Source organism: Nyctereutes procyonoides, unplaced genomic scaffold, assembly GCF_905146905.1.
Source record: "Nyctereutes procyonoides isolate TBG_1078 unplaced genomic scaffold, NYPRO_anot_genome, whole genome shotgun sequence".
Taxonomy (NCBI): domain Eukaryota; kingdom Metazoa; phylum Chordata; class Mammalia; order Carnivora; family Canidae; genus Nyctereutes; species Nyctereutes procyonoides.
The window spans coordinates 68,663,836-68,690,734 of record NW_026575142.1 but is presented as its reverse complement, the minus strand read 5'-3'; the positions used below and the strand labels follow the sequence as shown (position 1 = coordinate 68,690,734).

Below are 26,899 nucleotides of genomic sequence, written 5' to 3'. Positions count from 1 at the left end.
ACAAAGAGAAGACAGTCATCTGTAAGCCCAAGGAGGGAGACCTAGACCAGATTCCTCCTCCCAGCCTTCAGAAGGAATCAACCTGTCAACATCTTGATCTCAGACTTCCAGCCTCCGGAACTATAAGCAAAAATCTTCTGTGGTTTAAGACATGCAGTTCAGGATACTTTGTTAGGGCAACGCTAGCAAAGTAACACGATGACCTTATTTGGAAACAGAGGCTTTGAAAATGTAATTAAGATAAGGTCATACTGGGGGTCCCTGGGTGGCGCAGCGGTTTGGCGCCTGCCTTTGGCCCAGGGCGCGATCCTGGAGACCCGGGATCGAATCCCACGTCGGGCTCCCGGTGCATGGAGCCTGCTTCTCCCTCTGCCTGTGTCTCTGCCTCTCTTTCTCTCTCTCTCTCTCTCTCTGTTACTATCATAAGCAAATAAAAAAAAAATTAAAAAAAATACTAACATATTAAAAAAAAAAAAGATAAGGTCATACTGGATTAAGATGGGCCATAAATGCTGTCACTGGTGTCTTACAAGAAAGCCATGTGAAGACGCAGAGACATGGGAGACACACAGGGAAGAAAGTCCTGTAGTAACAGAGGCGGAATCAGAGTGATGCATCCACAAGCCAAGGAATGCCCCGGACCTTGGGCAACACCAGAAAGCAGCTCAGAGAGAGGCCAGGAGATCCTCCTTCAAAAGCTCCAGGAATCATTATCCCTGTCAACTCCTCGATTCTGGACCTCTCAACTCCAGGACCGTGAGACACTAAATCTGTTATTTTAAGCCACGCATTTTGTGCAGTTCCTTACAGCAGCCGTAGGAAACTAATACAGGAAATGTTACATGAAGCACTCGGTCCTCTTCCAAATGGTTGTATGAAAATTTACTATTCGAATGTATGCATCCCCATCTAGTCCAGAAATTTAAGATCATCAAATCTAGAATGAGTTCGTATGACTGCACTAGCGAATTTATAGGCTGGTGTGACTTTTGAAATTGGTCACTTCCTAGACTATTTCAGCACGTGCTACCAGGACAGGAAGGAAAAAGAAAACATTCACAGGAGAAATCTTAAAAGCCAAAAGATGATCAACAAAATCTGTAATGCTAAGTAATACAGAAATGATTTAAAGCAATAATTTTGTCATAATCACTAAGCCAGTAGCATGTCCTAGATGTGAAAACAATACATACAGAAAAGATATTATTTTTTTATACATTGGAGAGGGAAAAGAAAAGCAGTTTCTACGCAGGATTTATTTTGTGGCATAACTCTTTTTGCTGGTAACATAAGTCTTAAATGTTTTCGACTTCAAGTCCAGTTTCTATAAGAAAAAAAAGGTATTTATTCTCTGGAAAAATTGAGTTGGACAACTATAATGGTCTTTTAATCATCTGCTTCAGAGGACTCTCTCTGCCTGTCAGCAAACAATGGCACAATTGATGCTGTTCTTTTAAAACTTTACAACCCTTTAGATCTACTTCATTTCAGAGTTCCAAGTTAAACTGTTTAGCTTTTAGAAGACTTAACCACGTGTGTCCAAGGCTCCTAATTCAAATATGGAGCCAAATCTTTGGTGCAATCTGGTTTCCCATTCATCTTCAAACCCCCAAATGAAGCAGATGTGGTCATCATTCCAATATATAATGATTTTTTTTTCTATTAGCAAACTGACCACCAGTTTCATTTTCTCTTCCACCTGGGACCCCACACAAACAGATCGTTGCTGTTGCTGTTGTATGGTTTTCATTCCCTGTTCACAAATAGTCACCTCAGAGGAAATATAACTGGGCACCAACAAAGTATTTAACTTTAGACAAGATACTTAACTTCTTTGGTCCTCCATGTCTGCATTTCTAACATGGTAAAAAAAAATAAAAATAAAACTCAGAAGATTGTCATATTAAATTAATAATGCTAAATTCTAGGACAAATTTTTTTAAGTTTTTTTAAGTAATCTCTACACCCAATGTGTGGCTTGAACTCACAACCCCAAGATCAAGAGTCTCCCGCTCTACTGACTGAGCCAGCCAAGCGCTTATTCTAGAACAAACTAAGAGCTCACCAATGTTAAATCTATCTCCATTCCCCTTAATATCACACATCAAACAAAATAAAAACAATCAGATGAAAACAGAATCCCACTACCACTTCTACCCATGGATTTCTACTCATGTGCTCTTCTTAGCATTGTTAATTTAAATTATCTGTTTATGCTCTTTTTAACCCAAAGCCCCCAACTGTGCACCAAATCCCATCTTTCTATAAAAATGTCATTCTAGCAGTCTATCATCTTCAATATTTTTCATTGTTCCCTTTCTACTATACAAGCATGTCTTTATGTCTTTCATCTTAGCCTACAGCAACAAAACAACCTATTTTCCTTACATTCCCATTTTTTCCCTGATCCTTCTTATTGCAAGACTTCTTAAAATAGTCATTTATGCTCACAGACTCCAAATCTCCTATTTTCTCTTAGACCCACTCCAGCGGTCAGACCCATATACCCCACAAAAGTTCCTCTGGTAGAGATGATCACTCTGTCATCACTGTTTTGATGTATTTTCCTAGTTTCTAAGACAACAACAACAACAGAAATCTTGGTTTACCTCCCATCTCGTACATAACACTTTTTCAGTGTCCATTGTTTTTCTTTTTTTCTTCCAGTCCTCTTAATATTACTCTAGATGGCAAGATCTCGTTATTTCTCATGTCTGAGTAATATGGCTTCATATATACGTACACATATCTCTCACATCTTCTCTATCCACTCATCCATCTATGGACTCAGGTTGCTTCTATATCTTAGCTATTTTAAATAATGCTACAATAAACATAGGGTTTATATGTCTTTTTGAAGTAGTGTTTTGGTTTTCTTTGGGTAAATTCAGTGGTAAAATTATTGGATCGTATGATAGTTTTGTTTTAAATTTCTTTGGTGGAAACTCCATACTGTTTTCCACGGTAGCTGTGCCAATTTGTATCCCCACCAACAGTGCACAAGGGGTCCTTTTTCACTACAATCCCTGCCAACACTTGTCCTTTCTTGTCTCTTTGATACTAGCCACTCTGACAGGTATAGGGTGACACCTCATTGTGGTTGTGATTTGCATTTCCCTGATGATCAGTGATGTTGAGCATTTTTTTCATGTGTCTGTTGGCCATCTGTATCTTTTCTTTGGAAAATGTCTTTTCAGGTGCGGCTGCCATTTTTAAATTGTATTATTTGGGCTGTGTTTTGCATGTGTGTGTGTGTGTGTGTGTGTGTGTGTGTGTGTGTGTGTTTTGGTGTTGAGTTGCCAGTTTTTTATATATTTTAAATATTAACCCCTATCAGATCTATCATTTGCAAATACCTTTTCCCATTCAGTAGGTTACCTTTTCATTTTGTTCACTGACTCCTTTGCTGTGGGGGCATGACCTCTTTAATAAAAAGTCAGATCATTCTGAATCTCACTGCCTCTCTCCCTTTACCCTTTCCAGATATACTATAGTGCTGGTTGTTCCCTACCTACACAATGCAGACTCTCACCTTTAATGCCTTTGTTCTAGCTCTTTACTCTGCTCTTTCTCCAGATATCCATTTCATCTCCTTCAGGTCTTCGTTGGAATGAAGACTATGCTAAATATCTTATTTAAAATTACCGTCATCCTTCACTCCAGCACTCTTGAACCTCCATACTCTGTTGATGATTTCTCATCTTCTTAACTTTAGCTGTTGATTTTGTTTATTTTCTACAATTAGTCTCCACACACTAGATGTAAGCTCCAGGATGTTAAGGACTTTTTTTTTTTTTTTCTGCTGTTATCTCTGGATCCTAGAGCATTAATATCATCAGCACAGAGTAAGGACTCAATAAATATTTGTTAGATGGATAAATTGGTTAAAAATGTGTAAGCAAAAAGGATGGGCACTATGGAACATAATCTCCTTTTACACACATTAACAGTGGAAAGAGTATTGTTATACGCAACTAATCAGGGGAAAAAATCAGTGTCTGTGTTCAACAAACAACCAGATAGACCCTAACGTTGTGGAAAGGCTCTTGAATGAATTCCATATTATCTCAGGAAAAGACTACTAAACAGAGAATGTAAGTGTAAAATAGTTCATGAAAATCAAGAATGAAATGCTCAAGAAGTAAAAAATTATGCAAGAGCCAACTATTAAGATTCACTCTAACTTTCTGTACATTAAAAATTGGGGTATATGAAAAAAGTAGGTTAGCAATTTCTCACCACTGCAGACATGAAAATCAATTCTGTATTCATCTCAAAAGAGCTATATGCAAATAGTAGTCAAAGTGCGGGAGAAACACAAAGCTACACAACTCTAGGGCATCCATGAGCCAATCAATTTGTTTGTGGATTCTCTGGGTCCCTTGTTCCTCCTTCTCATGTTTATTGCCTAATATTTGACCACTCTTCTGTTTGTTGGCAACTCTCACAAGACAGCAAACTAGAGAAACAAAATGAAACATAAGCAAATTAAAGCTATTCCTCATAGTAGCCAGGAGAGATATGTTGGGATCTTGGTCTAGACAATAAGAAAATTATCTGTAGGATTTTAGAATATTCACAAAAAGGATATTAACATGTTTTCTGGAAATCATTTGCTACCGTGGACTTGACCCAATTCAATTAAAGCAAGCATTAAATCCATTTAAAATAGAGTCAACAGGAGAATAAAAAGAATTCACAATATATTTAAGAGGGGGAAAAAAAAGAAAGGGAGATCAAGAAGGTAGAGAGATATGAGCCTCTGCTATAGAAATCTCTAGAAGAGGTAATGTAACATTATGGTAATGCATCTAATATTAGCAAGAACTAGGACCAAACCTAACTACCACTTACTAGCAATAGAAACCAGGTCAGAACACTTAACCCCAGAACCTACTTTCTTATTTATAAAATAAATAGTAATATCTTTTCTACATCCAAATTTCAGTTTCAGTCACATGTTATCTGCCTATCTGGCCCGGTGTTGATATCGTCATCCCATTTTAAGCACTCATCTTTCAATTTTGCAAGGATAAAACCCTGAAGAAATATCTAGAGAGTAATTAACATATGGCTAAAACTATCATGGGAAATATAAAAAGATAGATTGAAAAGTGCAACTGGGACCTCTTTTAAATGAGAGGAAGCCTATTGATAAAAATGTTTTTTTTTTTCTTCAACTGCACAGGAAAATATTATAAAAGCTCTATTTTGAAACTATAGCAAGGCAGAGTGCCTGAGTGGGGACAGTCGGTGAAGCATCCAGCTCTTGGTTTCAGCTCAGTTCCTGATCTCAGGGTCATGAGATCAAGCCCCATTTCTGGCTCCAAGCTGTTCACGGAGTCCGTTTGAGATTCTCTCTCTCCTTCTGCCCCTTCCACTCACTCTCTCTCTCTCTCTCTCTCTCAATTAATAAATCAAAAAAAATACTATAGCAAGGCATCTCTTGGAGGAAGTAAAAGATTTGTTCCTGTTACACAGACAAAACTGGAGAAAATGGTTTGTTCTTTGTAAATTTACTTGAATGCAGTAAGTTCCGCAGGAAGAAGGATCTTTGTTTCATTCATTACTGACTCCCTTGAAGAGTACATGATTTAGGCAATTAAGAAATAGTTTTGGATTTACACAGTAAGCGCAGATTTTAGTGTAGTTGGCATGGGGTGGGGGTTCATCTGCCTCAGAAGGTGACCACCCGCAATTTTAAAAAAAAGATAAATAATAACAAATGAAAATATCTTTAACACCTGTAACATGCAACACACCTATTCTTATAGTTCCTGAATCATCATTTATAAACTTCTAGAATTCTGTTGAAGAATTTATAATCCATATGCAATAGATGTTGCTATCTGTGTAGATATTAAATGACCAGTATTTTCTTGAATTAGAATAATATGATTTCTTGAGGTGACCAAAAAAGACTCTCTATGATCGAGAAGAAAAAAAAAGTTAAAAGTTTGGGGGGGAAAAAAAAGTTACACCTCTGCTTAAAGTCAAGCTCTAAACTTTAGTTTTGTTTAGTTTTAAATAAGCCATTTATATAGAAAGTTACATTTAAAATCTTTGTTATTTAGACTTTGGGGTAACATACAAATAGCTAGTAGATGAACAAAAATTATTTAATAATAATAGTATATATTAAATACCCATGCAAAATAATTTTTTAAGCTGCTTAACATAAAAACACAATAGATTTAGACTATACACCACACAGACTGAAGTATCTACACATTTTATCCTCAAGCTAATTAGAAATTAATTCAAAGTTTGCCAAAGTAAATAGCACAGCCTAACACACCTCTTTGCCAACTCTCTCATACAGCCGATGGAACCAACAATCCAAAGAACAATGAAAAAGAATTTTCTAATGAAGCTATTTTCCCTTGAAGTTATATGAGAGGAAAGGTCACTTTCTCGCTTACTAGCTTACCTTTTTGGTATCCTCATTTCCTTGATTGTACATATTTTCATGTATTATGCTCTATTTATACATTCTTCAATAGCATCTTTATTTATGACTTTGTGAATCAACATCTTTGTGATAGGAGGTGAAAGTCACTTAGCTAATTACACATGCTTGATAAGCTGCATAATAATAACCACTGCAGTACTGTACATTAGTTGAAGGAATGTAAATTACTGCAGTTATTCTCATTTGGGGAAAAACAAGAGACTATGTTCTAGTCGTTTAAAACACTTTGTTCCCTCTATATCCATCTTCTCAAGTAGAGTGTGCTTTGAACCCAAATTGCAGCATCAATAATAAAACAAAGGTCAAATCCCATTCTACTAGTATGGCCCAAGAAATAAAAATAAAAACAAAACCAAACAAAACTCAATTTAATGCAAATACTCTGATCGGCAGTTGAGAATTCTGTTGTATGAAGCTTTTCCATATAATGCGATCCTCGTAAAACAGAACAGTTTAGACACTCCCTGCCCCACAAGGATGTTGTAATGAAATCTGACTTGGTCCAGCCAGATGAGAAGTGCAAAGAGAGATAGAATGTACAGCACTAGAATATTAATATGACTTCTGTATGAAGATTGGAAATTCTACAAAGTTATGAATAAGGTCAAAATAACACTTAGATGATTTACTGCCATAGAAAATCATACTCTCCTGTGAGTGATTTACTGGATGTTATATAAAAATGGAGTGTGGACAAGCTACATTCAGATGCAAGCTTGCAGCTGTCAGTGTCTACATTTGCTCAATCTGGCTAGAGGATGATTTGAAGGTTGATTTAATTGTAGCTTCTGAATCATGTTCTTCCCTATGTTTTAAATTGTTTAACATAAATACAAAAATGTTAAAGTAATTTTAAGACTGTAAATATTTAGGATAAAAATCTGCAAAATCTCATTCTTTTCTGGAAGAGGAACTGAAAATATAGACTATCTGGGGGGAAAATACTACTACTTAATAACGGTAATCGCCCAGCAGTTATGGCAAATTTACCCCGATATGAGAAAGTTCATAGGGCATTCACAAGTAGCTAAGAATAAAGAGGCAAAAAACTAGGTTTGTGACTGAACTGATCAGTTTTAAGAGGAACAGAAATCACTATCTGGAGAACAAGGTTCAGAGAAAAAGTCAACCAGTTGGCAAGGCAGCATCATTTGGGTTCCTTGCGGGTAGTGTCATAGCCTGAGTATCTTTTCCTCTAAACACCAACTCAGAGCAGAGATTCAATTCCTGTTGATGCCACCAGCACCAGCACACAAGGCACCACCAATGAGCTTCGTCAACATTATCTACTCAGCTACAGCTCTCCTTCATCATCTTTCTGTTCCTTGACAGGCTTCAAGAAATTCCAAATATCACCTAGCCATTCACTTCCCAGCATCAGCAAATCATCCTGAGGGAGAATATCTTCTTCCTCTGCAAGCTTTTCCCCCATTTTTTATTTCCACTTTTATACATACCTCCTTTTCTACATATTTTCTTGCCGGGTTTTCTGGCACATTCCTTGGATATTCTTTTTACTGAAAAATGAATAGAAGACTAGAAAATAACATGGCGCTCCATCACAGACCGCCGGAACATGCAACACCACTATCTAACTTAATATGCTCCTGCATTTACTGAGTGCGAAAGATCCCCGATTCGTTGAGCCTGCACATGCAATGGAGACATGTTGATGCATCTTCTCAGAAGTCATTCGGTAGGAAATGGAAATTAGGAACCCATTTCTACCTAAATATACGTGCTGTGGAGGAAAAAAAATGAGTAGGCACAGGAAAAAAATAAGAACAGATACACTAACACACATAAACAAAAAGAGCGGCATGCAAGCATGTAAAATATGTCTACATGCCAACAGGAAAAGCCATGCATGCTACCAGTACACGTGAATCAATATCGTTAGAACTTAGAATATAAAAGAAAATATAAATTTATCTCCCTGCTTTTCCTGCAGTAAACTCACCATCCTCAGTTGGAACGTATATGTTTAAATATAGGCAATCTTCGCTCTGGTCTTGTACGTATGATGAAACCACATCCAAGTTATTAGTAAACCACACAGGAAGCATGACTTCTGGCAATCTGCCGTCAATGATATTCTGGGGACACACAGGAGCAAACTGAGTCGCATTCCTGATATCTGACCAGGGAGATGGTGGTTCTGGAGGCTGAAAACGATGTTCCCCTGTTGGTGGGGCTGCATACGGAACCCCAAGAAATTGAATCACAGGTCCCAAAATTTCGTTATTGAGCTCCTTCTTAATCCCTCTTATCTTGCCGAAGTTGGTGGTCACCAGTGGGTCTGTATCATCCAATTTTTGTGAAAGCACATGGGCAGCCTGCAGCAAACATCCCAACGCGCAGAGAGTCAATGAGGCACCCGATCCCTTGTGTACCAAGCATGCCATTATTGCCCTCCAAACATAATTTGGCCACATGCATCTGGGCAGTGCCATGGTCCCACATTAGTTGTGTAGTTGTCTGGTTTCAGCGAGGCAAAGGTATTTGTATCCGCTTGAGAAGACTGTATAGTGGTAGCTCACACCTCTGACTTCTTCAAGTCAAGCTCGTCAAGAAAAGCTCAGAAAGCTCTTTACGCAGCCAGTATCTCCCATCGATTTCACATGGATTGAAGTAACATCTTCAATCATCACTATTTATCAGACCATATCCTATTGACCATTCTGTTTTCCATAGTAGCAACGTGACAAGAGTGGCCATTGACTGTAGATTCCCCTCTTATAAATCAAATCCAGTTAGCGGCAGGTCTGCATCCTAAAGAAAATGAAAATAAATCATTAGAACGAACAAGCTAAAATAGACAGAGCGATAACTAGATGTTTTACAAGCTACAGAAATACATACACAGCAGCTAGAGTCAGGTAAGTTAAAAGCTACCATAGGAAAATGACGGCTTGATGTGAGATGACAAGTGAAATAACTGATTATTACATTATTGAGAAACTTGCCCGCTGACTTTATACACGTTTAAGTGGAAGCGGACCTTGTCAAAATATACGGTTTCAGGAGCATTTCACAGTACACCATCTTTTCAAAATGCTGAAGGTTATATGTGAAATTGCCCTTTTATTGACAGTCTTCAATCACAAGGAACCACAGAATTAATCAGCACACATACTAAAAATTAGAATCTCAAAGCAGAAAAATCTTTTGAAAATTATCAGTAGGAAATTAGTGGAATGTAGACAAACTGTAAGAGTGGAGATATATACAACAAAAAGACCCCAATCCTATGCTATATAGAAGAAAACAAAACTAACGCTAGAATAAAAAAATTAATCCGAGTTCAGCTATGATCATTTAAGTGCAAATATCTTGTAAGTTCGACCTCCTTGCTGTTTCTCAAAAGTTTGCATCAAGTCATTGGATATAGGTCCCTTACCCTAAATTAAGATTCAAGACTTTAAAAGATAAAATGGCTTTAGACAAATTTTGAAAAAGAAATAGAAAGTGGCATCATTTTTTGCAGACTAAAGTTTTTTTTTTACCATCTAGTGATAGCATTTCACAAATCAGTAAATCTGCAACACGAAAATTAATTTCTACATCAAAGATAATATATTTTAAGTTACAAATTTTGTTTTCTCTACCCGCTAGAGATCAAAGGAACAATAAAAAAACAGAGGGCAGTAGTTTCAGAAAATAATCATACCTAATCACTGCATCTTGCATATTAACACTAATGGAACATCTTATACTGTTTACCCAGTTCAGCTTAAAACGCATCAGGATAAAACGTAACACTCAGGGCAATGCAATTCACGGTGTGTTCCTACTTTAACTCCAAGATAGCATGCAACTCGGCAAATTCATCTTTTCTTGTTCAAGCAACCTTTTAAAGTGCTTACTTTGAAAATAATAGTGTTGATTTGTATTACAGATGGTTCTATCCCTGTCATATTATGAGAAGATTCCTGAAGAAGTGCTGGTCTGGCAGTGGGGCGGCCCTGACTTGGTGTTATTGAAAAAGAGATTGTACAAACTATATAGGGCAGCAGGAGATTTGGTTCAGGCCCGGTGTTCCTTTAGCTCTGAACAATCCATCACAAAAGGCAATAAGGAGATAAATGTCTTTCTTCAAGAATCCTTCCTTCTGTGTTAATTCATAAACCTTTGCTGTGAAAGCTCATTAACATACAAAAGACAGGCTTAGACCCAGCCCATTCCTGCCTTGGCACTCCAGGATGGACTGAGGATTTAGCTACACAAACCCATTTCTGTTAAGAGGACACTATACGTATTCTTGTGCAGAATCACAGTGGGCCACAGCATGACTGTCTTTCCTAGTCACGTTTTGGTGTTAAAAAGCATCATGTTGACACCCAGAGTAGAGTCCCTGTGGTGGCACCTTAAAAGTCTCATCACCCTTTTTCATTCAGCCCAATTTCCAAGTACAGTGATTTCCGCAAGTTCCTTCTTTAGACATTTGGTATCTTATTCGTAATAAAAAGTACTTGTTTCATTATTAACAAAATAATGCTCCTTTTTGTACTCGCAAGCCTTAGCCGTGTTAAAAAGAAAGGGGCTCCTGTCTCCCACTGATGTGATACTTTGTTTAACACAGGTTGTGAAGAATTAGAATTCTGCGTGCCATGGTGAATTTTCTAATTCTAATAACGTTACAAAAATGAGGTCACAAAAATGTCCCATTTTACGCTGGCTCACTTGGATGGGGAATTATAGTATTGATCCCAAAGATTTTTCAGAGATTTTTGTTATAATAATAACAGTTGTCTGAGTCAAATGTAAAAATATGGCTTGCTTAAATTAATGACATTTTAAATATTTATGTAAATAAGTCTATATATGTCTTCACATATATATATACATACACACACATATATGTATATATATATATATGTCTAAATATACAGTCTCTCAAATTTGTTGGCAGATTTTTTTTCCTATTTATTTAAGGTGCTTTATAACTGTACGCCAAACCCTTAGCTTTATGCATTTACATCTCATTTGCAATAACCCTATAACATGGGTTCAAGAGTTACCCACTTTTTACTGAGAGGAACTGAGACTTAAAGAAGTTAAACACCCTGCCCGAGGTCTCTCAGTGAATCAATAGGAGCCCACTGGCATCTGATTTAAAAGCTGTCCTCTTGATCAGTGCACCTGGTAACAGTCTCTCACTGCACAATTAACACTTTTTAAAAAATTGATCCTAGTGCACTTAAAATTGAATTGCAAAAGTGTTTTATGTTCCTTCAGAAGCACAGAGTCTAAGTAAATACTCCAACAATTTCATAGAAACAGAAATTTAAATGGATTACCCTGTTCTTACTGAAAGTTTAGGTTTCATTTTGTTACCTTTTTTGCTTTACATTTTCTACCTTTTTGTTTTACATCAAATGCAGCGATTGGTTGTTCATATGTGTTTACACAAGGTTATGCCAAAGTAATGATAGGTAACAAAAAATTCCAACTTTGTAATAGCCTAAATGCCCATTAATAGATATTGATAAACGAATTACGATATATTCACAAATTAGAATTCTATACATCAGTGGAAATAAAGGACCCAGACCTAAATATGTCAACTTAGATAAATCTCGAAAGTTTTAAATAAAGTGAGTTGCAGTGATGCTTGGGTGGCTCAGCGGTTGAGCGTCTGCCTTTGGCTCAGGGTGTGATCCCTGGGTCCTGGGATCGAGTCCCGCACTGGGCTCCCCACAGGGAGCCTGCTTCTCCCTCTGCCTGTGTCTCTGTGTCTCTCATGAATAAATAAATAACATCTCTAAAAAAAGTGAGTTGCAGATCAGAGATAGTAAAATGTTATTTAAATAAAGCATAAAATATGCAAAATGAAGCTATATATTATTCACAGATCTCATAAATATGTAGTAAAAGAATACTTGTCATTCCTGGATAAGGAGAGAAGTGTATGAAATTACTCAAGCAGTTAATTAATTAATGCTATTAATTAACTGGTAATTAATTAATTGGCACTACGATTGATAACCTGTGGTGAGGCCTTAAAAGACCATAATTAATTAACTATAGCAAGTTTTATAAATCTAAGATTTGACAGTGTCAGGTGACACACACATACACACACACACAACTACATCTTCATTATGCAAGTGTATTTTTCCATGTGTTTGAAATATTTTATAATAAATGTATTAAAATAACAAGATCAGAAAACCTTATTCAGCAGGCCAGAGAAGGAGGGGAACCTATCAAATCATACAGGACTAGCTCTGTCAGATATTTCAGTTTGCACAAGTACGAGTCCAAAAAATTTCCCCCTTTGGATTGCAGCATGTGTGGTCCCACCAAGAAAAAATTAAATTAAACATAAATAATATTTTAAAAAGGCATCAAAAATGGCAATAGATTATCTCACTTATATTCATTCATTATAATCACTGGAACTAGTTTGTTCCTGAGTAACCCAGACCAAAGAGATGATGCTGGAGAGAGTAGAGAACTTCCTGGAACTTCACATAATCATGGTGGTGGCACATTCATCCAATCTTCTATTCACTCAACAAACATTTATTGGATATCTACAACATATAAGCTATTGTGCTTGATGTTCTGAGAGTACAGTTGAGTTTTTGCTCCCAAGGAGTTATAATACTTTAAAGGGATAAATCACAGTAAAAAAAAAAAAAAATTGTCTCTAATGCATGTTGAAATGTGACATGTGTTCAACAAATAAATGATGAGTGGGGAAGTGGGAACCAGCACGAAGTTTGTAACTAACTCAACTTGACGGAGCCTCCTATGTGTCTTTCAAAAAAGTGTTACCTATTTATTTTCTATCTTGCTTTGTTTTTTTTTATTTGTTTTATTGTTGAACCCAGCTCCCCTCACTACTGAATTTCTTACTCAAGGCCAAGAATTTTGTTTTCTTAGTAATACTTCATATCCACAATAAAATCTATTTGACAATCCTTATATAATTCAGGCAAACCTCAGCAGGTACGGACTTCTCACCAGAGTGGTGTGGAGCTTGCCCAGTGCCATACAATTGATTGTTGTTCTTTACCATTGTTATGTACTATAAAGTCACTGCAAATAACAAATTACAGAACATAGATCCATTGCTCCTAGGGAAATAGCTGGAAGTTACTCACATAGTCATAAATTATAATCTCAATTACAAATTAAACAGTTATAAATGATTCACATAGCTGCAAATTATAATCTTAAACCCTAAAAACAATTCATCCTCGTAGACTATTTTCTCTATTTCACAAAAGAGAAAACAAGGTTCAAAAGTGCTAAGTGACTTGTCTGAGGCAAGCCCACTAACAGATGCCAGAGTTGGGATTCAAAGCCCCTCCAACTAGCCCCAGAGCTCCGGCTTCTTCACTACACAGCTCCACCTCTCCCATTTCTGTCCTCTGTCCTTCTCTATAGGAGAGCGGAAACAAGGAAGCAGGGTATCTCCTTGAATAACCTCAGATGAAAAAAATGCTCGTAGGTCAACCCAAAGTTTTTACTCTTCCCGTATCTATCTGTGAATGACTGCAGAAGCACTTGGGTATTGACTTTGGGGTTACAAATAAATTTTAATAAACAAGCAAATTTGAAAATACAGATCGAGGAATAATGAAGATTGGCTGTATTATCCAAAAGTAAGTAATATTTTATACCTACGGGTCTATGACTCATTTTGAGGTCAGAATATATCAACCTGCCACAGTGCTTAATCATAATCAGTGGTTTGAAGAATTGGTTTTACTACTAATAATTTAATAATTATTGCATTTACTAATAACTGGTTTCAGTGGACTGCAGCGTTCTCAGTGGCCAAGACCACCCATGTAACTGGAATGTGCTTACGTGACCAGCTCACTATAAGAGAATCCGAGCATCAGCAGACTTGGGGATTCCTATACCACGATGTTTCACATGCCTACCGGAAGTGACTTGGAGACAAAGACTATCCTGTGTGACTTGCAGTAACAAAACAAAGAAGCCTGGTCTGAGATGTCCAGAACCCATTCAATGGATATCCTTCTCCTGTTGCTCTCTCGTACTGTTTCCCCATAACCAAGCTTTCTAAGGAGTATAAACTATTTGAGTCCCAGGAGTCCTTTCTGTACCTGAACACTTAAAGGAACCAATGTGTAATTAAGGGGTAATAGTAAATACTTAAAAATAGAATGAATAAACAAACAAATGCAACAGAAAATGCTGTTAAGACTTTAGAAGACAGGTCTACTTCTAGTTAACGGATTAGCAAAGAGATTTGAACATGGATGGTCTTGGAAGAGATCCCAGGCAGAGGGTACATTCTAGAAATATGGAAAGGATATGGAGTGGATACTGTAGTGCTCAATCTCCGTGGGAAGAGCTCACATTCCAATGACTGGTTCACACCAGTGTAAGGCCTGGCTTTCTTGCCCCAAAGCAGACCAACTCTTCCGAGGGGCCACCCTGGGCTTTCCCTTAGGTACAGAGGGAGGCACTGACAGTGACTCCCTCCCTCCCTCCCAGTGGCATGTCCCAATAAACTTCCTGCGGGTAAACCTCCATCTCAGAGTCTTTTTTCCTCTGCCCTGGGAAACCCCGACCTACAACAGAAAGGAAAGACGCAGCAATGTTTGAGGAGGGCATGGTTTAGTTTGGCCAGAAGTCAGAGTAAATGAGGTTCAGTAAATGAGACTGAAAAGGCAGGTTACAGCCAAATCAAGCAAGCCCTTTATTAAAAAGCTAAAGAGTTTGGATTTTATTCACAGGATGATAAAAAGCCATTAAATATTCCTAACAGGGGAAGAACATTATCAAATTTATTCACAAGAAAATTAAGCTGGCAATGCTGTGCAGCAGAGATCTCCAAAGCACTGTGCCCATACCTTAACCACAAGATGACCAGATGAGAGAAGGAAAGTAAATCCTGAGCTACATATCATAATTTTTTACATAAAGCTTAAAGGGAAAGAAATGAAGCTTTGCTAATGTGAATATATGGTTTAAATACCAGTGTCTCCACGTGGTTGTGTGATGCCTATAGCACTTGAGATGTTCTTGGGAAGGTGTACAGTCTATAACATGGTGGGTTGGCCAGCGGAGACAATTTTGTTGTTATTGTTTCTTTCCAACCGTATAGTGATTTATACTAGAGTTAACATCACTGGTAACATCACTGGATAAGTAGATTTATATATTTTTCATCATGTTGAAACTAAAGTAACTGTCACAGAAAGGACTGCTGAACTAAATGCCTCTCAAAAGATAAATATTTGCTAAAGGAAATACTAGTGACACAATCATAAGAACAAGAAACAAGCAGACACGAAACTTCTCCAGCTTCTAATACAAGCTCTTCAGCTACATTGCAAGACCCAACACCACAGCTATCTAATCACATGCAAAAACAACAAAGATTTTCAAAACATCAAGAAAACAATTTGAAACACAGAGTTATACGCATTTCATGAACTGTTAACTGTGCCCTTAGAATCTCTACGTCTTGGGATATTAATGAATGATGGAATGAAGGCATCAAGATTCAAAAGATACTAAAAATACTGATTTTATTTTTCTCATCCTTTAATGTCTATTTGGTGTATGATTTACAATCTGATGATAGAGATATTTATGTAGGATTTCCATGTAGATATTTTAAACTTTTTTGGTTTGGTTATCATAAACCTAGGATTGTATAATCACAAAAAAATGTGGGAACCATTACTTTAGTAAACTAAATGGTGAGAAAGAAACCAGAAACAATTTTATTACCATGTTCAACTTAAAATATAGGTGAATATGCTACATTTATGTGAAAATAACAGCAAATTAACATTATCATCACCAACTATTTGCCAAGCCCTGTCCAAACCACTTTACATGTCCCATTTAGTTCCCACCACCAATTTACAAGCCACGTACTGTTATTTGAGAAGAGGAAAACGATAATTTAAGTGGTTAGATAACTTTCCTAAAGCCTCAAAGCTAGGGAAAGGCAGACCCAAGAAACAAGCTGAGGACTGCCTAACCCCAAAGAACATCCCTGAAGTTTTATGAAACATGACATTTTGCTTTGCTCCCCGATGAGACCAGCTCAATTAAGTCATATGTTCAGTTTTAGCATTTGAGGAAAGTGAAACACACAGGACACTAACAAGAGGAAAATAAAAAGGCTGTTGATCAGCCTGCTGGGGTTAATTAATAAGCACAATTTAGAGCATCTCCAAGTATTCTGGTATTGAGACTTCTTCCAGCAACATTCCATAACGTAGGCCAGAGCGAAAATGAAAAAAGTTAGGATTGGCGATAAACAAGTCAAGAATGTTAGAGCTTCAAGGAGCAAAGGTTATGAGAAGTGGTAATTCCATTGTTGAATAGATAAACTGCATCGAGGTAGAAAGGTAAGCCCTACCGGAAGGGTACAAGGAGAAAAAGTAAGAAACGGAACCAAGGATTTATGAAAGGTTTACTCTGAGATGGGAACATCAAACTTCAAGGGATGCCATAGGCCATGATATGGCCCTACCACCATGTAGCTATTGAGAACCACTGTGGCGACAAGCTTATTCTTTCATAATCACCATTAATTAATAACTTGATTAATAGCTACCACCAACTGAGCACAGATTGAGGCCAGTCTGTGAGCTAACTGCATCATCTCATTTAATTGTCTCTAAATACCATGAAGTAGAGATCATTACCATCCCTTTGTAACAGATAATTAAATGGAAGATCAGGAACACAAAACCACTGAAACATTTTTCAATAAAACAAGGCCACAGTTTTATGAACCTAGTGAGTTCTCACAAATAGAAGGAGATAAGGCTGAAGAATTAATGGACTCTAAAGATAAAACCTGCCCCCTTCTCAATTTTTTTTCCAGAGCATCCTTTTCAGAAAAAAAAAAAAGAAGAAGAAGAAGAAGAAGAAGAAGAAGGGTAGGTTGGCTTCAGTCGATTCCCAAACTTAACATCCTCTCCTCCAAAGAAAATATAAGCAGTTCTATTTGTTTTTTTTTTCTCCTTAAGCTACTTCCACTCTAAATCAATCTCTCCAGTGATGTAAGAAAATAACAGAGAGAATACATTATCAAGGAGAAAAGGCAAACTAAAATTTGACAGTAACAGAAGAAAAAATTTTACCAATAAAATATTTTCAAGAGTAGCAAGAAAAAAACGAGGAGTATGTTGCCAAGGTTACACCCTTAGCCAACTATCTCGGTGCAATCACAAGACTACTGGAAGGCAGCTCCCAGCACGGGGAGCAGCAGCCAGTGAATTGAGAGCCCAACTTGTTCACCAAGATCTTCCTCCCTAGAAAGTGTTCGCTTGGACAATGTTTGCCTGGAGGAACCCTAGTTAGCCTCCCCCGAAGCTTGGCTCAAATATCAGTACTTCCCTCCCAGATCCTTCCAGCCACAAAAACACTCCCTTCTCTCAACTCTCAAAGCACCTATTATCTTCTCGTAACTGAATCTGTAGTACTTTCGATCACAGTATTTTATAACATAGCTCTCCTCCTCATTCTCTTAGTTGTTCAGGGGTAGCCGTTGGCGAGGCCCACGTACACAAGATGGGCACAGTGCTGATTCTCATGGAGACTGAAGTTCAATGGGGGGGGGGGAATGCAGTTTATTGAAATCAGTCACACAAATAACTATTGTCATAAATATTTTGCCAAGAAGGATGGATAATGCAGGGTTCTCCAAAGAAGATTTTTTTAAGGTTTATTCATTTATTTGAGAGAAGGAGAGAGAGAGAAAGAGAGAGGGAGAGATAGAGAGAGGAGGGACAGAGGGAGAAAAAAGGAGGGACAGGAAGAGGAATGAGAATCCCAAAAAGAAGATTTTTTTTAAGATTTATTCATTTATTTGAGAGAAGGAGAGAGAGAGAGGAGAGAAAAGAGAAAAGAGAGGAGAGAAAAGAGAAGGGACAGGAAAAGGAAAGAGAATCCCAAGCAGACTCCCCGCTGAGCACAGAGCCAGATGCAGGGCTCGGATCCCATGACCCCAAATTCATGACCCTGAGATCATGACCCAAGCGGAAACCAAGAGCCAGACATCTAACCGACTGAGCCACCACGTGTGCTTCTGAGGGGAGATGTAATGAGTCTGGACCAGGGTGGATGATCTTCCTAAAAAGCAGTTCTGAAGGATGAGTAGGAGTTAGCAGGTGAAAATCAGGGGACGGACGGAGGAAAAAGAAAGCCCAAAATGCTGTGAAGGGTGGGGCTTTTCAAGAACAAAGAGTGAAGACTTTGCGGGCAGGGTAGGGCGTCGTGCTGGAGAGGAGCTGACCGTTCAAGAATTTCCAGGCCATTTCAGGAATATAAGATCTTATCCCGAGTATGATTAGAAGAATTATAATCATGATAATGCCATAAATAGGTTGTCCTTAGTCTTCGAGAATAACCCATTCATTTATTACATTATTTTTTATCAATTAACCCTACCCTCAGCTGTTATCCATCTGTAATGTCTGATCCCTGTAAAGGCATTCATTACCTTAATTAGAGTTACAGCAAGAGCCGGTAAGACGGAGAAGAGGTAGAAACAAATTAGAGTATAATAGAAATTCCTCAACGTGCAAGGGCGTACATGGATGGCCATGCAGACTGGTAGCTAATTCCACTGCTGTCTGGCAAAAAAAAAAAAAAAAAAAGGGATTCTGAGATGCCGTAGCTTTCCTGACACCACAAAGAAAGGGATATCAAAGTGATAATGTTTCCTTCTGCATTCACAACTGAATATTTCTGCTATGGCCATCATTACAACTAATGGCTGAATATTGGAGACCAGACCTTCTTTTTTTTTGCCCTAGGGGTGGCTGAAACAAACCATCTAACATTTAACTGTATAAAATGACTTTTACTTCCTGTATACTTTGAATTTACACTCAGAATCTCTAAGTATTAATTGTTAAATCTAAAATCTAACTTAATAGTCCTGACTTCCAAGCAAACAACAAGGTGAAAGGGTAAGAGGGACAGGAATTCATAAGTTCATAAGACAGGATGTTAAAAAAAAAAAAAAGCATGAGCAACAGTTTTAATGTATATGTAAAATACTGCAGGACATATTTTTAAAACCAATTGGCGACCCTGTGATCCTTTAGAAGAAAATGAATAATCACTCAAGAGCTCAGGAAAGACAGCAAGGTAGGGCTGATTACTTCCCTTGATATTAAATTGATGCTTTTGTCTGAAAGGGGCCACTTTTGGGTCACAAGTCATTGCTTCCAGAAGCAACTTAATTATGGCTGCCACCAGCTTTACGGAGAAGAGAGAACAATCTAAGAGCAGTGCTACATTCTCAAGTCGCTATCTAAGCTTATTTTTGTTTCTAGTGAGTTGCTGTGCCTGGGAAGAGTAGAGAATTGCCATTCCTGGTGCCCTGCTTAATTAAAGTCCTCTTTAAAAAAATCCCTTGTTGCCAGAGAATAGCTACAACTTTGGCAGAGGCAGTGCTAAGTTTCTCGGTGTGGCCCTGTGCCAGGCTGTGTCAATCTTGACCTCTTGGAGGATGATTAGCAGAGAAGGGGTAGTTAAACCTTTGTGCCCATTCAGTCCCAGGCTTCTGCTGGAATTGGCAAACACTATAGTGACTATTGTTTAAGGAATAACTGTCTACTAGGAACTGGACTAAGACCACCAACTCCTTTCACATAAGGCACCAAACAATGATAATGGCTTCCTGTCACTCCTGACCCGGCTTAGAGTTTGACCAGTGCCCCAAACATTACACTTCCAATATTCTTCAGACGTCCACGTCTTTTCTCTTCCCTTCATATTACAGTTCTATTAGTACTAGTAATCACAAAATCCCCAAAAATGCTCTATTCACAGGCCATGAACAGCATGGCGATGAATAAATATTTGCAAGAATTTAACATACATGTGGAACGTTAAGTTGCTCAATGAATTCACCATTTAAATAAAATTGACTAGGGAGCTCAGAATTATAAAGCATTAAAAAACAAACAAAAAAAAATGAGAAAAGGGTTCGAATAATGGCCCAAACACCAAACTTCATTGTAGTTTAAGACTCACTGTCTATGTTCTAAGTGTTTGTAAATGTTTGACTAATTTTTACTCCCTCCAAAGTTCCTTGAGCGATCACATTTTCTTCATGGCAGAAAATAACTCTAATGTACGTTTTGGTCTATTACAACCAGAAATATCCCTATTGTACTTGTACACCTTAATAAAATAATTTATCAAAATCTCTTTAAAAACCTATAAATAAAAATCGCTACAGAGTCTCAATTATCATTTGTCTCTGATTAAAATTCAATCTTTAAATATATTCCTTTCTACTTTTGGAATTTTGCATATGTTGTTCAAAAGAACAACTGACTGATGTTAAGGGGAAAAAAAGGCAAAAATGAAGAGACCAAGGATGAAGCAAGAGGTTACATATTTAGTTGTTAACGTCCAAAGCTAGAGCCCATCTCTTCACCCACTTAACAAATATTTATTGGTCACCAGTTATGTGCCAGGTACGGCTTTGAAACACAAGACAAAAACCTTGCCGTCATGGAAGTCACACAGACCACTACTACTGTGCTGTTTCAGTGTACAATCTTTTTTACCTCTGGATCCTCGACAACTGCTCAGAGGTTATTACTGAAGACCGCGGGTCTGAATAATGGGAACTTTTTATATCAATACTCATGATAACATATGCATTAGGATACCTGGCATAGTTAAAGACGTAAGGAAGCCAGTGATTGGTTTTTTACCCATAAAAAAAAAAGGATAGATAACACTATCACTCTGTGTAAAGTTTTGGACAACTAAGTAATATAGATTTAAATCACAAATGACAGATGCACCGACTTGAAACATAATGGTTACTGAAGTGAACCTTGTAGAGCTATGGCTAACTATTAAATGGCTCGAGTACCGTTTTTAGGTGTGAATATTGTGACAACTGTTAGTCAATGCCCTATGCCATCATCACTCTTTTCTTGGTGAATTCTATCCTAAGAGGAGTGGGTATCTTACGGGAAAATCTTATCCCAGTGAAAATTCCAGGTTAGTTTTTTTTTTTTTTAATCAAAACAATATTCATTGATTTCATGGGTGACCTTGCTGATTTTCCAAGCACAGTGAGTGCCCCCATTTAACAGTATGAAAGTAGTCACCATAACTATTTAAAAAAAAAAAAAGCAGCAAGAATTTTCAATTCACCATGAAATGTTACAATTAACCTCTTTTTTCTATGACTCAACAGTTCACTGGGTGCTTCGAGGAAGAAAAAAGTACTGTTACATTTAAGTGATGACAAACATCTGTATAAAAGAATAAGTTAGTACATCAATGGGATGTTTGTTTCAAAAAAAGGAAGTTGTTGAGGCACATATATAAAACCTTCATATCACTGCCTGACATCTCCGTTCTTTTCAGAATATGACTATGTCATTTAGATACAGACAAAATATAAGAAAATCACACTCTAAGAAGATATCTGCCCAATATTCTACCTGCTTCCTGACTTCTGTCCTACTGCTCCCCACTGGCGCTACCAAATAAACAAATAAGCAGGCAAACAAATGCCGGCTTACTTTCTGAATTATGTCAGAAATTAAACAGAATTATAGGTGCAGATAAATCGATAGAGAAACCGAAGCACCACGACAGCACACCCAAAGGGACGGCATGGGCTGCTGGGGTAGCTCTGGGTGCAGGCAGAGAAGAAGACCACAGACAAAGAAAAGCCTACTGTGTGACCTATCACAAGGGAACCAGGATCATCAGGATCATGTACAAAAAGTGTGACTGGGTACACAGGTAAAATACTTAAATGCTACAGACACCAGAGAAAAGTGAAAAAGTATATACGCTTCAATTCCAGGAGTCAAACCCAACCAAGCTCATCAACTTAAAGGCAGGTCCTAAGATGTCAACTGCACTAAGGAGGTCTAGTCAGTCTCAGGCGGGAACTTTATTTCCTGGGACGGATCACTGTGGTTTTTGATTTTACATCTGTAGCAATAACCTGACTTGCTTTTGTTCCAAAATGAATTTCATGCTCAACTTGTTTTTCTTAATTAAACTTCCTTTAGGAGCCCCTAATATGTGTATTATTAAAACTCATTAGTCTCATTGACGCTTGCCTGTCGTGTTTTTTTTTTTTTTTTTGGCTACATATTCATATATTGAAGTGTTCTGTTGCTATATATAGGAAGAAAATTAAATAATAAATATGAGGACTTGAACGTTTTATGAGTGTCAGGATGAGAGACTGCCTGCAAGGCCCATAAGGTTTCACACAAAAGAGGCATTACTGCTAAAGCTAACATGCTGACACATCTCTGATCTATAAAGTCTGCAGTAGTGGCAGCAGTAAAGCGTGTTGCCATTGACTAGAATTTCTCTTACATGCAACGGAAATAGGCGCAGAAGAGATTATATTGACTGTTATAAAACGAATTCATATAAAATCCCCCAAAAGTTTAATGTCTAATAATTTCAAATGCCTGAAGTGATTTACTAGTTTTCTCTGACTTCAGTTAAGCTTGGAGTTAGTAATCTTTCTGTCTCACACAGGTTTGCTACCAAATAGGTGGGGTTCTTTTTTTTTTTTGGCGGGGGTGGGGGGTGGAGAGCAGAATTTTAAAGGTAAAAATACTTCATATCCTTTCATAGCAACATAGTGATGTTCAACATCATTAACGTGATTCCATTAATAACAAAGCCAAAAGAATCAAGTATGTTACTGTTGAGAAATCATTCTTCTTAGAAACGGTTGAGAATGGTAGCTACATCAAAATATTTTGAATTATCTTTTTAAAAGGTATCAAAAAAATAAAAAATAAAATAAAAGGTATTAAAAAGGACATTCTAGATTCATCATGAATGTTCACTATTTTTTTTTTATTTTCTGGGCCTTACAAATTTGAGATATTAAAAAATTGAAATTTTAAATTAACCAAAACTTTTGTTTTATTTTGACATTTCTCAAGAAAGCAAAAGAGATGGAAAATCTACGGTTTTGGATGCCATGTGTTAAATTTCAATAATTCATGTAAAACTCTTGTCCTTTTCATTTTACTTTCAATTAAGAGGCTTTTCAAAAAAAATGAATTAATGTAGAATAGTATGTAACTAACTGTATTTAATCGTTTCAAAATCATAGAAAGAAGCCGCAGGAAATATCTTCACTCCTACTGAATGTTAGGTGAGTTAGAACACATGGAAGGCTTTTGGGGGACAGGTGCAGCTGTCAAAGCTCCAATGAATGCAACATCAGTTTTCCTATAGTCATGAGCTTTGGGGAACCCAGTGCTATTTCTTGTCACATACCTCAGGAACTGGGTTTGTAATTTTCTGGGGTAATTGAGAGCTCCCATCCCTTCATCCAAAACTACGACATGTTATGTTATTCTGAATCAAAACTGGAAAAGCTGATCAAGACCATCCTGCTTTAATCATCTTAACCAAAAATATGTGTTTGGATAAGAGAGAGCAAGATGGAATGAATTTTCTAAGTGAACGCTCAAGTTTTTCAGGAGTTCATAGAGTGATCTGCTCTCTTGGTAGAGAGGATTTCTATAACTGGGTAACTTGGTTTTGTTTATTGGCTACAGTCTGAAAAAATTCTGTGGTGTGTAATTTTACTTTTATTTCCACCATTATTGACCTTCCAAAGTGGATCTACTACCTACAAAGTCACCAGAGTTCTGTGCAGGAACCGCTTACAGAAACCAAAGAGTAAGACAAAGTTTCCCCTTTTCCTTTTCCACTGGTGAAAGAGAATAGAAAGTGTTGATGATTCCTGACCGAGAAAAATAGCACTCAGCCGGGACAAGGACACTTTAAGTGGCGTCTTCTGCTTAGCACTTGGGGAATGTCATGACCACCAGCTCAACGGTTGTGAAATATCCGAATTAACTTTTAAAAGAACCTTCTTTCTCATGTTTCATATTCTCCATCTACCTTTGTATCAACGTCATATTCTCTACTAGCCCAGAAGGAAAAACTCCAGCTCACCTCCCATTCATCTTCATTAAATATTCACTGTCATCATTTAATGTTGTTATTTACCAGCTAACATTTTTTTTATTACTTCAAACTTTGAAAAAAAAAGATGTTCACTATCATTGAACTGTGGGGCTAAGATCAGTGGCTAGAATGTACCAATGCTCAGACCATCCATTCTTCTAGCTCACCCTGCACATGAACCACGTGACTTAGAGCTGCATAAAAGAAAGGCAAATCTAGCCTCTCAGATTTCTCCCTGAAACTTACTGTTGGGCCCATAAAAAGTAGTTTTCTATTTTTTGTGGCCTTTAGACAAGCTTACACAAAATCTGAAAAAAAAAAAAAAAAGAGGGAAATATTTAACTTCTGCACCATAGAATCCTTGGGAGAAAAGTTTTCTAGTTTGCTATTTCCTCTTAAAAAGAAAAAAAAAAAAAAGGAATGACACTGTGCTTGTTTCAGAACTCAGATTCAGGAAACACATACATACTCGAAACCGGGAAGAAAGTTTGGCAAGGCTCCCCTTTTAATATACCAGGATGTCTGATGCATTTGGAATTCCTGAAATAAGTACGGGGATGATGAGTGCTTCAGATGACATTGAAGAGTGGCCTTTCATGAAGCCACACATAATGGGGAGGCTTCAATGTTAAGGCCATAAAAGTATCTCCATTCCTATCCTAATCTGTAAACAGAAACCCCTGAAAAGATATTTGATGCTTTTCTTTAAGAGATAAAATCGCATTCAAAAAAAAAAAATCACTATTTTCTATCTTAACAATTATCTAGGTCCATTTTATTCTAAGGGATCTTGATGTCTGAAGCTTTAAGATCTAACGAATTGGCCTTAAATGGGAAGAGCCAACTAAAATCATAATGCTGAGGTGTCAGAAGGAACTACGGGGTGGTGGTGGGGGGGTAATTCATTAATGGATATCTAGGTACCTATTTAGATGATAGATATTTAGCCTGTCTCGGTACACATTCCAAACCCATCAGTCCATCTGTGACTGCTCCTGCCCGGAACCCATGTGGGTCCCCAAGCCGGTTCACAAGAACAGGCTTTTTTTCCGGATTGCGGAGCAACTTTTAGTTGCCTAAGTCCGTGAACCCCGCTCATTTGAGGGCCTCATTGTAATCCTAGGCGCTGACACTGATTTTCCCCCTGCCAATAGGGCGGAGGACCTAAAAAAAATAATAATAATAATAAGAGAATAAAAAAATAAAAAAAAATTTTAAAAGAGGAGGCAGGAGGCAGGGAGGCAGGGAGGGGTCGGAACGGCCTGCACGGGAGGCGCGCAGAGGGCTGCGAGGGCGCGCGGCGCGGGGTGGGGCGAGAGGCCGGGGCGGGGGCGGGGGCGCGGCGCGGGGCGGGGGCGGGGGACCGGGGGCGGGGGACCGGGGCGGGGGACCGGGGGCGGGGAGCCGGGGGGCGGGGGAGCCGGGGGGCGGCCGGGCTCCTCCAACTCCCACAAAGTTCCCCGGCGCCGGGTTACGCCGAAGTCTTGCAAGTGGATCCCGAGCCCCGCGCGGCGGGCGGTGCACCTCGGCGTCCCCCCGGGGCAGGGGCCCTGCAGCGCAGCAGCGGGCGGGGAGGGGGAGCGGAGGGGGAGGGGGCGGAGGGGGTTGGGGGGGAGGGGAGGGGGGAGGGGGAGCCAGGGAACGCGGAAGCGGCCAGTGTCCCCGCCGCCGAGCATCCGCGGCCGCCCCGGGGGGAGCGCAGCCCGCACAGGCGGCTCCGCGGGCAACGCCGCTCGGTCCCCGGGAAGTGCCGCCCGCGGGAAAGCGCGGGGCCCGGGCTCGGCCGCCGGAGGTCTCGGGTGCAAAGTTGAGGTCCGCCGCCGAGCCGGGGCCGGGAGCTCCGTCCGCCTGCACCCGCCTGCACCCGCCTGCACCCGCCTGCACCCGCCTGCACCCGCCTGCACCCCGCCCGCACCCCGCGACCCTCCTGCACCGCGCCCGCACCGCGCCGGCACCCCGCGACCCCCCGGCACCCCGCCTGCACCCCGTCTGCACGCCGCGACCCTCAGCACCCCGCCTGCACCCCGCCTGCGACCCCCTGCACCCCGCGCCCCCCAGCACCCCGCGACCCCCGCGACCCCCCGACTTACCCTCCCGGAGCGAGCCGCGCAGGCCCCCTCGTCCTCCCTTAGTCCCCCTCCGGCCCTTCAAGGAGACACTTCCTCCTGCCACTTCGCCGTCAAATTCAGGCTCGATCGGTCCAAGTATTTATCCGCTTCTAGACGCTTTTTTTGCTCCCCCCCCCTTTTTTTTTTCCTTTTTCTCTCTCTTTTTTTTTTTTTGGATCTTGAGCCCGGGGGATTCTTGTAGCAGAATTCAAGACGCTTCCTTTTTCAATTTATTTTTCTTCTTTAAGAAGCAGCCGCAATCCCAGTTTTTGCAAAACCACCACCACCACCACCACCCCCCCCACACCTCCTTTTTTTTTTTTTTTTTTTTTTTTTTTAATTCACCCACGGACACTTCCAA

At 39.0% G+C, this 26,899-nt stretch overlaps 1 protein-coding gene across 1 annotated transcript in view; it reads right to left on the bottom strand.

The window, feature by feature from the left end:
• The window catches only part of NLGN1 (neuroligin 1), a 649,952-nt gene extending 623,372 nt beyond the window's left edge, over positions 1–26,580 (bottom strand). The window contains exons 1-2 of the mRNA XM_055307675.1: positions 26,521–26,580; positions 8,433–9,244 (exon numbers count right to left, since the gene is read on the bottom strand). Of these exons, the coding sequence (XP_055163650.1) occupies positions 8,433–8,925 (493 nt within the window). The 5' untranslated portion in view covers positions 8,926–9,244; positions 26,521–26,580. The remainder of the gene's footprint in view (positions 1–8,432; positions 9,245–26,520) is intronic.
• Positions 26,581–26,899: the final 319 nt, after the last annotated feature.